At 33.6% G+C, this 11,954-nt stretch overlaps 2 protein-coding genes across 5 annotated transcripts; one reads left to right on the top strand and one right to left on the bottom strand.

Moving 5' to 3' along the window:
- The first annotated feature begins 107 nt into the window (after positions 1 to 107).
- On the top strand, positions 108 to 6,711 carry LOC116431893 (putative E3 ubiquitin-protein ligase RNF144A). Of its 2 annotated transcripts, none has more exons than XM_031987961.2 (5): positions 108 to 529; positions 1,856 to 2,425; positions 2,495 to 2,657; positions 2,743 to 3,065; positions 3,159 to 6,711. In XM_031987961.2, the coding sequence occupies exons 1-5, from the start codon at positions 500 to 502 to the stop codon at positions 3,393 to 3,395; spliced, it is 1,323 nt and encodes a 440-aa protein (XP_031843821.1). In that variant the 5' UTR covers positions 108 to 499; the 3' UTR covers positions 3,396 to 6,711. The 2 variants fall into 2 exon arrangements, with proteins under 2 accessions (XP_031843821.1, XP_031843822.1); XM_031987962.2 differs by lacking the exon at positions 108 to 529 and adding an exon at positions 537 to 1,284.
- crc (bZIP transcription factor crc) lies at positions 5,614 to 11,617 on the bottom strand. Of its 3 annotated transcripts, none has more exons than XM_031987963.2 (3): positions 11,449 to 11,617; positions 10,514 to 10,828; positions 5,614 to 7,124 (listed from the first exon to the last, which is right to left on the bottom strand). In XM_031987963.2, the coding sequence occupies exons 2-3, from the start codon at positions 10,731 to 10,733 to the stop codon at positions 6,253 to 6,255; spliced, it is 1,092 nt and encodes a 363-aa protein (XP_031843823.1). In that variant the 5' UTR covers positions 10,734 to 10,828; positions 11,449 to 11,617; the 3' UTR covers positions 5,614 to 6,252. The 3 variants fall into 3 exon arrangements, with proteins under 3 accessions (XP_031843823.1, XP_031843824.1, XP_031843825.1); XM_031987964.2 differs by lacking the exon at positions 11,449 to 11,617 and adding an exon at positions 11,111 to 11,376; XM_031987965.2 differs by lacking the exons at positions 10,514 to 10,828; positions 11,449 to 11,617 and adding an exon at positions 8,512 to 8,691.
- Between the last annotated feature and the right edge of the window lie 337 nt (positions 11,618 to 11,954).

Raw genomic sequence — 11,954 nt, 5'->3', positions numbered from 1 at the left:
ATATATGATCCATAAACATGATTATCTAATACTTTATATAATAAGTTTCACTCATTTTTGTGTGATAAAAATGTATAATAAAGTGATTGTTCATTTTCTAGATAAATTTTTAATAGAGAACGATTCCTAAGATATTTTATATATGTTGATTGTTTAGAAATAAGTTCCTTTTCAAAAATGAGATTATCGAATTTTTCAAGACTTTATTAAAAATGTGAGAACATTGATCTCGTCAACAATTCTAAAAATACACGGCTTTACTGATATTCAGATTTATAAGTCAAACTTCTTTTTTATTATACATTTAAACGTGCCGATAAATAAAAGGATAACGTAAATATTTCATACGCCATTGATGCTGTTTTAAATTAAATTTCCCGCTCGTTTGTACAATTTAACTGCAGTAACGGAAACATCAAGTTCTGTGAATGCGAATTAGCATTACGTACGTGTGCGGAATTTAGATTTTTATTTCGTCGTAATTAATTTAGAGATTGCAATGTGCAAAGCAACCATAAAACATGAATTGGTGAGAAATATTCAATTGTTTTTTGATTCTATCAACTAAACAAATCGATTATTTTTATCATTTATATAAATGTTCTACGGTTCGAAGATTCACGAAGCGTTAATCGTTAATATGTCTGTTGCATTGGTAAATTTATCAAACACATGGTAACAACATTATATGGTAAAAAAGGAAAGTGTATGTTATATAAAAATAATAAAAACGTCTGTTATCTCGAAACCTGTTATCTACGCGCAGTAGCAATCCTAATTATACAAGCCAAAAAATAACCAACGAATAAAATGTTTCAATAAATTGTTACTTACTGTTGTCATTATTAAGAAAGATGTGAGATTTTAGGAAAAATGTTGTGATAGAAATTTTCTTGCTTTCGAAATTTCAATTCGAGAGAATTTTTCATTTCCCGTTGTATGATGATGTATTAGCACAGCTTTGCCTTTATCCTGTATTCCTCATATGCGTCAAATAAGTCACAAGGATATATATTATGTCAAACACGATACAAATACGATTTCTGTAAAGATATCACCGTACAGACGTAGAGTGATAATCTTTTTTTCCGATACTTTGAGAAAAAGTGCGAAGCAAGTGGGGGCGGAAGTAGTTAATCGGTAATTTGTGTACACTGTTTGCTGCACTTTGTGACACAGAACATGAATAGTCCGTGAAATTAGAAAAAAGACGATATAATCGAAGCGCATTCGAACGAAATGATGTTCGAATTGTCAATAGATACGCATTCCTTTGGATAATGAGTATGTGTGAAATATTACGTAGCAATTTTCTTACTTTCGCGATATATCTCGGATTGACAAGCACAACATAAATATTGTTCAAAGACAACGATATTTTTCAGTTATTTCATTACCGATTAACAATTCATTCAGAGGTGTGTGTTCATATGTATATTGTTGACTATTATTTTTATCGTTGAGTCAACTGTCGGAAAGGGATACATTTTTCAAGATTAAATATTTCGTGTGTCAACAGATTTATATTGAAATGCAAATATTTTGTGAACGTTGAGTCGTAACTGCTTAATAGAAATCAATATCGTATCTAATCACCTTGAAATTACATGAAGAAGAACGGTATGGGAATAACGGAAAAAGAGCGGAATATGACAAATATTAAGAAGTTTTGCCATAATGAATGAATTCAAGTATACAGTGGCAAATCATTTTGTGGGTGTGACATATTTAGTTTTCATGATTTATCTATGTCATTTGTTACATGGCAAGCAACCACTCCTGCAAATTGTTTACAGAAAGTCAGTAGCCACAGTTTTTGCCTGCAACTCTTAATGAAATTTTGATTGATAATTAGGGGATGCCCAACCTACATTCGCTCGTCGTACGACGAGCTCCACTAATGGATATGGGTACTGCCACCAGCTCTGTGACATCTGTAAACCCTTCTACCAAAATTGCAACCAATCAGAAAAAGGTTGAAAAATCCAATAAATTAACTGGAGTCAGATTGCCATTGCTACGCAAAGAAGCGAGCGTTGTAAATCTTTCTCTAACTGAAAGGACAACATTAGGAAAAGGAGTAGATGCGCCTTTACTTAGACCCGAAAGTAGTGCAAGTTTGGAAGCTCGTGGTAGTAGTTGGTTGAGCTTAGGACCAGGTGTGTTGAGAAAATGTGAAACTGCAGTTGGTTTGAGTACTTCAGCTTTAGAAGGCAGACCTATAAATCGTAGTCGAGTATGCTCCCGATGCTCCAGTTTGTTATCATTGGCATCAAGTTCACGTTATAGTTTGGCCGCAGGCAATTTTGTTCCTGCAGGTTCTCAACAAGTGCTCGGACGCATTTTTTGTAAATTATGTCTTGTTGAAACTTCTCTTTCCAAAACATTTAAAATAGAAGCCTGTGGTTGTTCCTACTGTAAAGATGTAAGTATTATTCTTCTCTTGATAGAAAGTTATTGAAGAGAATATATACTACATATTATTATATTTCAGTGCATGAAAGCATACATTGAATTTGAAATTGAAGAAGGTGCATATGAAATCAGTTGTCCTGATGCACAATGCGAGCATGGAGCAATACTTTCTATAAAGGAAATAGCAAGCCTTGTTACCCCTGAACTTATGGAAAAACATCATAAATTTCGATTAAATAGAGGTACATAATGTTTAATACGCAAGTTTTTAATTATTGTTGCATAAGTCTTGATAAAAGAATTTAATTGTTTTCACGTACTATCCAGATGTATCTATGGATAAAGCACGTGCCTGGTGCCCACGTGCTGGTTGTGAAACAATATGTCCAATAAATGCTGCTGGTTCAAATGGAACTGCTGTTGGACCTGTTCATTGTCCTAATTGCTCTATAGATTTTTGTTCTATATGTAGAGAGTCTTGGCATAGTGGTCCCTGTTCCGATCTTTCATTAGGTATACCATTTGATGGTGACCATATAAAATGCTGTCCTATGTGTTCTGTACCTATTGAAAAAGATGAAGGATGTGCTCAAATGATGTGCAAGAGGTGTAAACATGTTTTTTGCTGGTATTGTTTAGCTTCTTTAGATGTAAGTATGATTACTTATAATGTTGAGAATCATAGTGATATTAACCATTTCACATAAAAATTATTCAATTTTATAATTGTGTAAACACAACAGGATGACTTTTTATTGCGACATTACGACAAAGGACCATGTAAAAATAAATTGGGTCATTCGCGTGCGTCGGTCATTTGGCACAGAACACAAGTCATTGGAATTTTTGCTGGATTTGGGTTACTCTTGCTTATCGCATCGCCGTTACTTTTATTGGCTGCGCCTTGTATTGTCGGTTGTAAATGTCGTGTTTGTGGTTCTTCTAGACTTGAACAGGAAGAAGGCGATACTGCAACATAGGAACTCTAAAAATTTTTCAATATCTCCAGTTGTTTCTATTCAGTATGATAAATAATTAAATTATATTATTAAATATATGGATATTATTGGCGACTTATATAGATATACATTGAATCTAAAAGTGCTATAATATTTCTTAATGTTAAACACATTTTTTAAATGTTTTTACTTTTTGTGAAAGGGGTTAATATTTTCTTTTTGTACTATCTAAGAATATTACTTTTTACGAAGGGGTACTTTGACTCTGTTATCTTTGAATTCACAGAAATATTTTCATGTAGTTGTAAATATTTACAGCATGATCGTTCTTTAAGTAAGAAACTTATAAAAGTTTACTGAAAGTTACTTAATATTTCATTGTTTTTCAACAGTTATTAAGTTACATTTTGAAAGGTAATAATGATATTTTATTTTTCTTACATTTAAACACGTTCGATTATTCAAATCATAAATATTCACGAACTTTACATAGAACATTCCAGAAATTTATATTTATATTTGTACTGCCATATCTGAAAAATCATTTTTTACCAAATGATAATTTTTTTTTTAATACTTACGTGATTTGCTTTCAATATAATTTTGTAACAATTGTTAGGAATACTCAGCATTATTTTCATGTACTTTTAATGTTCTTTTATTCTATGTCTAACTTAAGAATTTTGCAAGTACACGCAAGTACAGGCATAAACGAATAACTGAACAATGTATATCTATATGTATGTCTGTTCTGAAACCGCAAAGCAGAAGCATAATTTCAACGAACTATTATTGACTATTGGTTGCGTAGCACAACTTGTTCGTAATAATTTCTTTGTGAGTGTTTTTTCTATTAGATTGCAGAATTAATTACATGTATATTACATGTACATTACCATAGATACATATAAATAATTAAGTAGACTATAAGTTCTACAATATCCACGATAAATGTAAAATTTAGAATACTTGTAAATTCCATTCTTAATAGATATTTAATATATTTACTATTAATGATATACTTATTATAAATACGATTTTTTGATTTAAAAGAACATTGCTCTGTACATGTTGTAATGTTATCGAAATTCAACTTTTCGAATTCATAATAGGCTGTAGACCAAGAATAGCGGAAAAGCAGTATGTTACAATGTATACTGAATAAAATTACATAATTATACTGCAATCCATTAATTATTAAATATACTGTAAACCATTTTCTGATGATAATCATAGCATGCTATGTTAAATTAAGTGTATGTTTCTATCGGAAATGAACGAAAAATGTAGGCTTTACATAAACTAAAATAGTATTTGACATTATGGTGTAAAACTATTTTTTTTTTGTTAATTATATGCAACGCGTACACACACGTAATTACAGTTATGTAATAAAGGTGCATTTTTCATAATTCATTCACAATACAGCAGGAAATGGAAAATCAAATAAGTTCTGTAAAACATGCAAGTTTTTGAACAAGGTGTATAAATCATATATAAACATATGCATACACATAAATATACGTACACCATATGTATGTATGTATATTTACACAGAAATGCATATGTATATATCAAACTTATTTTTGGATTATACAAACAACGTGTGTATGTAAATAATTGTAATTGTTTAATGCATATATCATGTAATTTAAAAATGACAAGCTAAAAATTATGTTAGAAAATTGAATTAGCAAGTTATTTGCTATTGTCTAATTGTGTGTACCATAAAATTAGTAATAGATCTGCAAGTAATTAATATTACAGATATGTTACTTTATAATTCGAGTTCATTATGTCTGCACTTGTTCTGCAAAATTTTTTGAACATTTCGAATATGATTAGATCATATGCTATATAAACACAAGCAATTATTTATTTAATGTTAAAAAGAATATGAATACAAATATTTGAGTCATATATAAAATTCTAATATATCTAATTCTGTTATGTGAAACATAGTTCTGTTATTTGTACATAAATAATAATTGATAAACGATAAAATATTACTCGTTTCCCCCTCATTAACGAATAAAATTTTAGCGGTGGAAGTTGAAAGATTACACTTAGGAGAGAAATGTAAAAGTACAATTTTCTGCTATAAAATTGCGTAATAGTCTTGTAAATGTACTTTCGTAATGACACAACTAATTAAAAGGTAGTTATCTGGTTGATGGTATAACTTTTTAAAAAATACGATAATGGTGTATTTTATCGCACTGGCAATGATAAGAATATATGGATTTCGTAAAGTTTTATTCAATAAATATATTCTTTCCTTTTCAGTAATGTATCTTTAAGCAGTACAACAACAGTTTTGATTCTCGAAATTATTAGGGATTTAGAAAATGAGGATATTTTTGATAATGACATCGATGTTTATTACACAATAACCCATTTATTACTTTTCTAATACAATAATTCTTCGTAAGAAAACTCATAACTTGATTGGGTTAGAATTGTTTGGAATGAAAAGATTTGCGTCATTAAGGTGCATTAGATTACTCGCAGAATTCGGAGCAACAACAAGTTTCCACTCGATAAGGAGTTTCATAAGGTTGTACACACTTCGTTAATTCTTTGGTTATTTAATGCATCTTATTTGCTAATCTTAATGGACCATCGGTAAATCAAGAGATGGAGCACACTTTATGGATTACACGATGATAGTTCTGTAGTCCTACTAAGAAGCTGTGATAGACTTTAGATTTATGTTCAAATACGTTGCTAGTTGAGAAAAAGTGGAGATAACAATCAGTAATCTAAGTCTATGTATTATAATACATTATTAGGTTCATTGTAAAATAGTTAGTGTCAAAAGAATATAGTTAATAAATTGAATAAAAATAATTAAACATAACTACGATCGATAAATGGATTACTTAATTAAACCCTTGGCTTTAAATAAGTCTCTCATCAAGCCTTTTAAGTACCCAATCTCTCGCTGCAAGTCTTTCACTTGATTTTTCAATTTCTCATTATGATCCGCGAGTTCGCGTTCTTCTCCCAATATCTCTTTTATTTCTTGTTTTTTCTTTTGTCTATAACGTGTCGCCGCGTTTTTATTTTGCTCCTTTTTCCGCACCTTTTTGTCTTCCAAGGACGGACGGGAGTAAGGTTTTTGACGACTTCGCGATGAACCGCTTGTTGATTGTTTTGTACATTTTCTTGTAGATTCGAAAATCCAATCTGGATCGTCTACAGAATCTTCCGATGATGTGTAACTACCACCTGAACTGGTGCATGGACTAGATGGTGGGATATCCTCGGTTTGTAATCGTACATATTCATCCACCACAGCTAAGTCATGCGCAACGTCTGTATTTAAAGGATCTAATGCTATATTTTTTGGATTCCATTGCACAGGTACTTCGTTAGTATATGTTTTTTCTTCAGGTATTACCACATCATACATGGATTGATGATTCGAGTATAACGGTTGTACAGGTTGTAAAGTAATGAGTAATTGAGTATCCACATTTAATGGTTTATGCGGCGGCGGTGGCGGCGGCGGCGGCGGTGATTGAGGTGGTGTGAGCGTAGAACTCGATGTAGGGACTATTTGATGGCAAGCTTCCACATCTCCTAGAACTGTCTCAAACTCTTGCAGTAGTGTTTGGGTATCGTCTTGCTGATGTATCTTTGAAACTTCATTATATGGGGTTGGTTTAAGATGTCCATTTTCAGGAACCGGTAATTCCTCAAAAATAGGTAATTCTATCTTTTCTTCCAACCAATCCGAAAAAGGTTCTGTAAGGGAAAAAAATGTTTAATAAAAATACAAACTGCTATCTTTAATCCTTAAAGTTAAAAAAAGCATACATAATGTTTGTTGCTTTTACACTGGTCATTGATTTTGGTGCTTACAAATTTCATATCAAACAAACAAAGCATTGATACCACATTATCAGGTGCTGATGATCAAACATGAAAATATATATATATATATATATATATATACCTATTTATAATCATAATGTAGTAAAATTATAGATTATATTAATTTTTAATTAAATTCAAAATACAATATCTGAAATATTTTGTAGAACTTATCAAGATATACATGGAAGTTAACAGTACTTTTACTTGTCTTGCATGAACAATAAGTAGGAGTGGTACATTGATGTATATATAATTTCATGGACGTTACCAGCTCAACTAGAAAAACAAGTTCTTGATTTGCAATTTCTTTGGCTACCAATACACATTTGCTGCAACACTTGTGGATACGTTATTTAGAGCACAGCCTGATATTAGAGCACAAGAATGTAGTTTGCAATAAAGATTTAATTTCTGTTTAACAAAGTAGAAATTTTACTCTACATGTTGATTAAATTCAGAAAATAAAGTGCCTAATAAAAATATACACAAGAAACATTCAAATCGTTGACATATTATAATCAAGTAGTTTTAACTATCACATTTAAACTTTTATTATTGAAAACTACTTTTTACAAATTGTATGTATATTACTGTATTAATGTTTGATAAACTACCCCTAACCTATTTCTTTATGAAACTTTGATCAAGCTTTACTTGAAATGTGGAAGTTATCTTCATGTAAATGCAGAGGGCAAGGGGTTAGATAAGAATTTTTTTAAATATAAAGATTTATATAAGTACATAGTACAATTATATCCTTAAGCGGAATTAACGAATTGCCATTAATAATATACCCAAGAAGCATTTTACATTATTTAGTTTTATTTTTTTTCTCCCAGTCGTTGCAATTATAGCGAACAATAAACCCGCAAAATCATTTGATACACATTTAGAATGAACTTTTCTCTATACTTCTCGTTCGTTTGGATACAAGTCAGCTGAAAAAGTTCTCGAAACGTCACACAGTACAAAATACCATTTTTCGATCAAAGATTCATAAAAAAAATATGGTACGAATTCGTGGTCGCGCCGATGATTCCACCTACGCGACACGGTATTTAGAGAAATATTTCTCGTGATATATATAATTAATTAATTCGACAACGATTACATTTAAACACATTTTGATCCAGTTCTACGGTACGATAATGCAAACAATGTGGCAACAGTGCTTTGATATGCGTAATAAAGATATTTTTCAATCGAAGTGAACGCTAGAAAGAGAGGGGAATCTTGTAAGCGAAAGGAAACGTACCACTGTAACATATAGCAGCCATTATCACGTGTAGAGTGTTTTCGTGTGAATAATTTTATTTGAAAACGTAATATATGCGTGTATATAATAATAATAAAAAAAAATACGTATATTTATATATATGTATATATATATAGAAATGGTAGTAAATGTTCTTGAAGCACGGTATGGTATATAGTTTTTGATGTGAAGCAGCCGAGTTCACTTGGAAGGTCACACGCCGTACCAGTTCAACGTCTTTTTACCAATTTTTGGGAATTGACAATAATCTCTCGGTTCCACGTGTACCGATATGCGAACTGCATGCTATCATACAACATTAGCACACTCGGGCATCGAGACAATCCGTCGTTTTCTTGAAACACTTTTAAAGATGCCAGTATCGTTCTATTAGCGCTCGATTGACTCCAATCTTTTTCCTCTCTTCGCGGTTCGATATCAACTAGATGTCCATGAATATTATGCACTTCACCAATCACTTCTCATCGATCGGCGAATCGACAACGATCCTATCTAAAGATGTCCCCGGGCACAATTGTCTCTTCACGTCCCCGGAATAGTTTTGAATTAAATCCCAGAGCGATTCTTGTTATTTAAATGTTCCGTTATTTCTTGAAAATCTCGTGCAACACGTGTGGACCGCCTAACGTATGTTACGAAAAAATCACGTCCCAAATAGGATCGATGGTTCTCGTGTATATCGGTATTTACGGCACGTTGTTACCGTTCGAACATAGCCAACCGTACGACAGCGCACTGTACAGTCAAGTTTGGGACCATTCGATTTTTCGTATTAAGATCACTGGACACGGTCCTCGGGACACGTACAGAAAAGCTGTGGGTCTAGCAGATTTCGTTGCCCACGAACGCGCAACACCGACGCTGGTACCACAGAAGTGAACGAACGGGAATATTTGTACGCTTTAAACAATAACAAAGCGCGGCGAGCCCGGGAAACGATCAAGTATTGTCAGTAAAGTTAACTCGTGACGAAGACTAATCGACGGAATCGTACGATCGGTTTGCAATACTGCGAGAACCACTCCTGCTTATCTTTGGACTTTCCCCTCTGTCGCCCCTACTCCAACGCAACTAAACACACGTCATTCCCCTATCGGCCTTCAACCAAAGTAGTTTGTATAGAGGTTAACCAGTTTGTCCCACTCTCTTTTTCAGAAAAAGAAAGAAAGAAAAACAAGATACACGCTTGGAGGAAGCGGGAAGAATGAAAGCGATACGGGCGTAGAGAATGCTGCCGGATAAAATGTGCGTTCAGCGTTAACTTCTGTCCTTTTCCAATGCAGAGCTTCGAAAACTAGGGGACGCTGGGCTTAATAGATGCATGCGTAAGACCGAGCTGCAAGTGCTCGCCTACTTTTACACAGTCCGATATTTAAAGGCATATCGGTATCGTTGGTATCTAATGTTCGTTTCAGACGCCATGTGCGGTGATAATCTTAGAATCGTACCAACGCGACTGCGGCTAATTTTCAACCCCCGGACTTGTTTGGGGACTATGTATATGTATTGTGTAGGAGTCAACTGTCACCCTACTAAGCAAGATCACAATATGTCAGATTATTAAATAAATTCATGTATTTATTTTAAGTGTACTTGTGTAATAATATTTAATAGTTATTAGTTCTCACTTGTAGTTGGACTAGGACTATGTGCAATTTTGCAATGGGAATGATTATTTAATGTATTTTTACTTCTATTGGTAATGCTGATCATCTATGAATTTTTTTGTTAGATGATTTCTCGTATAAATGGTAATACGAAGTGGTTTCATTTGAGTTAAATGATAAAATTAATAGTTTGTGTCTTATTTAATTTTTATATAGGAATAATGTACTCTTACTTTATATTGAAGTAGAAGATAGTAACAAGATAAAATAAAAATACATTTTTATCACCAAGGGAATCGTTTGCTGTTATTTACATAGAGACCATGTCCATGAAATATTATTACTAATAATTGAGGAATAATAGGGGGACTTACCTTCCTTAATCCACTCGTCCAATTCTTCTAAAAGTTTTGTAGCAACTTGTGCCCGCGTAGGGTGGTCTTCGTACATAACAGATTCAACATTTTTAGTAGGATCTACAGACTTATCATTAAATAAAATCCAGTCATCCTCTACATCCGTTGACACTGTCCCACTAGGGGACACTGGCTCCAACTTCCACATCCACATCCCTTGGTCCTGGTTGGTTGACATTGTTGACGCAGGCCCAATCAAGAGGTATTAATAAATGATGAAAAGAAATTTGTGTCGTCTGTGCGACGTAGCTCGAAATGAGCGCCATATTGGCTCTGAAAATGCAAAGGAAACAGTTAAAAAAAGAAATGTAAATAGGAGAATGCAACAAGTTAAACACAGAGTATCGAGGAACAATAAAATATATCCATCGTTGAAATGTTTCGGTCTCCAAATTACTTTAAGCTTAAAGTGTACACTTGCAAAAGGAAAGATGAGGCGAAATGAATTGTTTATACGCATTCATGAACCAAAGATCCTAAATCAAGCGAACCACTTGGAAATTTACAAGTAAACTAAATACACGCAGCGTTTCTTAGATTCGTTACATAACTTACAAACGATCCATCGTCGTAGCAACGTTCGCTCAAAGTACCAGAAAAATGACAAACTATATTCCCCATGACGCAACACCGAACCATGTCATCTGGCGGAACTTTTCAATGGTACCCACGGCATGGTTACACGGAAATTTTCGATTTTCGAAATGGCACGCAACATCGACATCGCAGCACGACGAGACAGGAAATCTATCGTTCCCAGGGAGTGTCGTTCGCGAATACTGGGTACTTGGCCGCGCAAAGATGACTCACAAAATGGCAGACATGACACCGTGTGATCGTCGAGTGACGGAGTGAAAATTCAAACAGCCCTTAACGTACGAAACGGTACTTACTCCATGGTTATTTAGTTGTGTCGGCACACTTGCGTGTGCAAGCCGCTCGGTGAACTACTGACTCATCTTGCACGTCGTGGGAAACGTATAGAAAATTCAAACGTCTTTCTTGCCCGGCGCATGGATAGAGAATAAGCGTCACCTTCTACCGAGAATTTGACCGCTCAGGTCACGTGATCCGGGTATGCGTACGCAAGGGTGCTCAGTTTGAATCGTTTTTGCGGATCTTCTGCGCACCGCTGCGAAATCTGGAATCCGCTGGATTGCGATCACATTGCGTGCTGCTTTCTCGTAAAACGAATTCATGGAAATGTTAACAAATGTCGTAATAATTAACAATAATTATTAAACAAATCGATATCCATAAAATCGACTGACAGACGTATCAATTGTACAAATAAACATTAAATACGTTAACGCACATCGATCAGGATGGATTTCATGTACCAATGGAAAACAAGATTTGAATCGAACAATTCGATCATTCACGATTTTATTTCGATCCA

This window comes from Nomia melanderi, chromosome 12 (assembly GCF_051020985.1).
Source record: "Nomia melanderi isolate GNS246 chromosome 12, iyNomMela1, whole genome shotgun sequence".
NCBI lineage: Eukaryota > Metazoa > Arthropoda > Insecta > Hymenoptera > Halictidae > Nomia > Nomia melanderi.
Note: the sequence above shows the minus strand (reverse complement) of the source record. Positions and strands in the feature narration are given on the sequence as shown.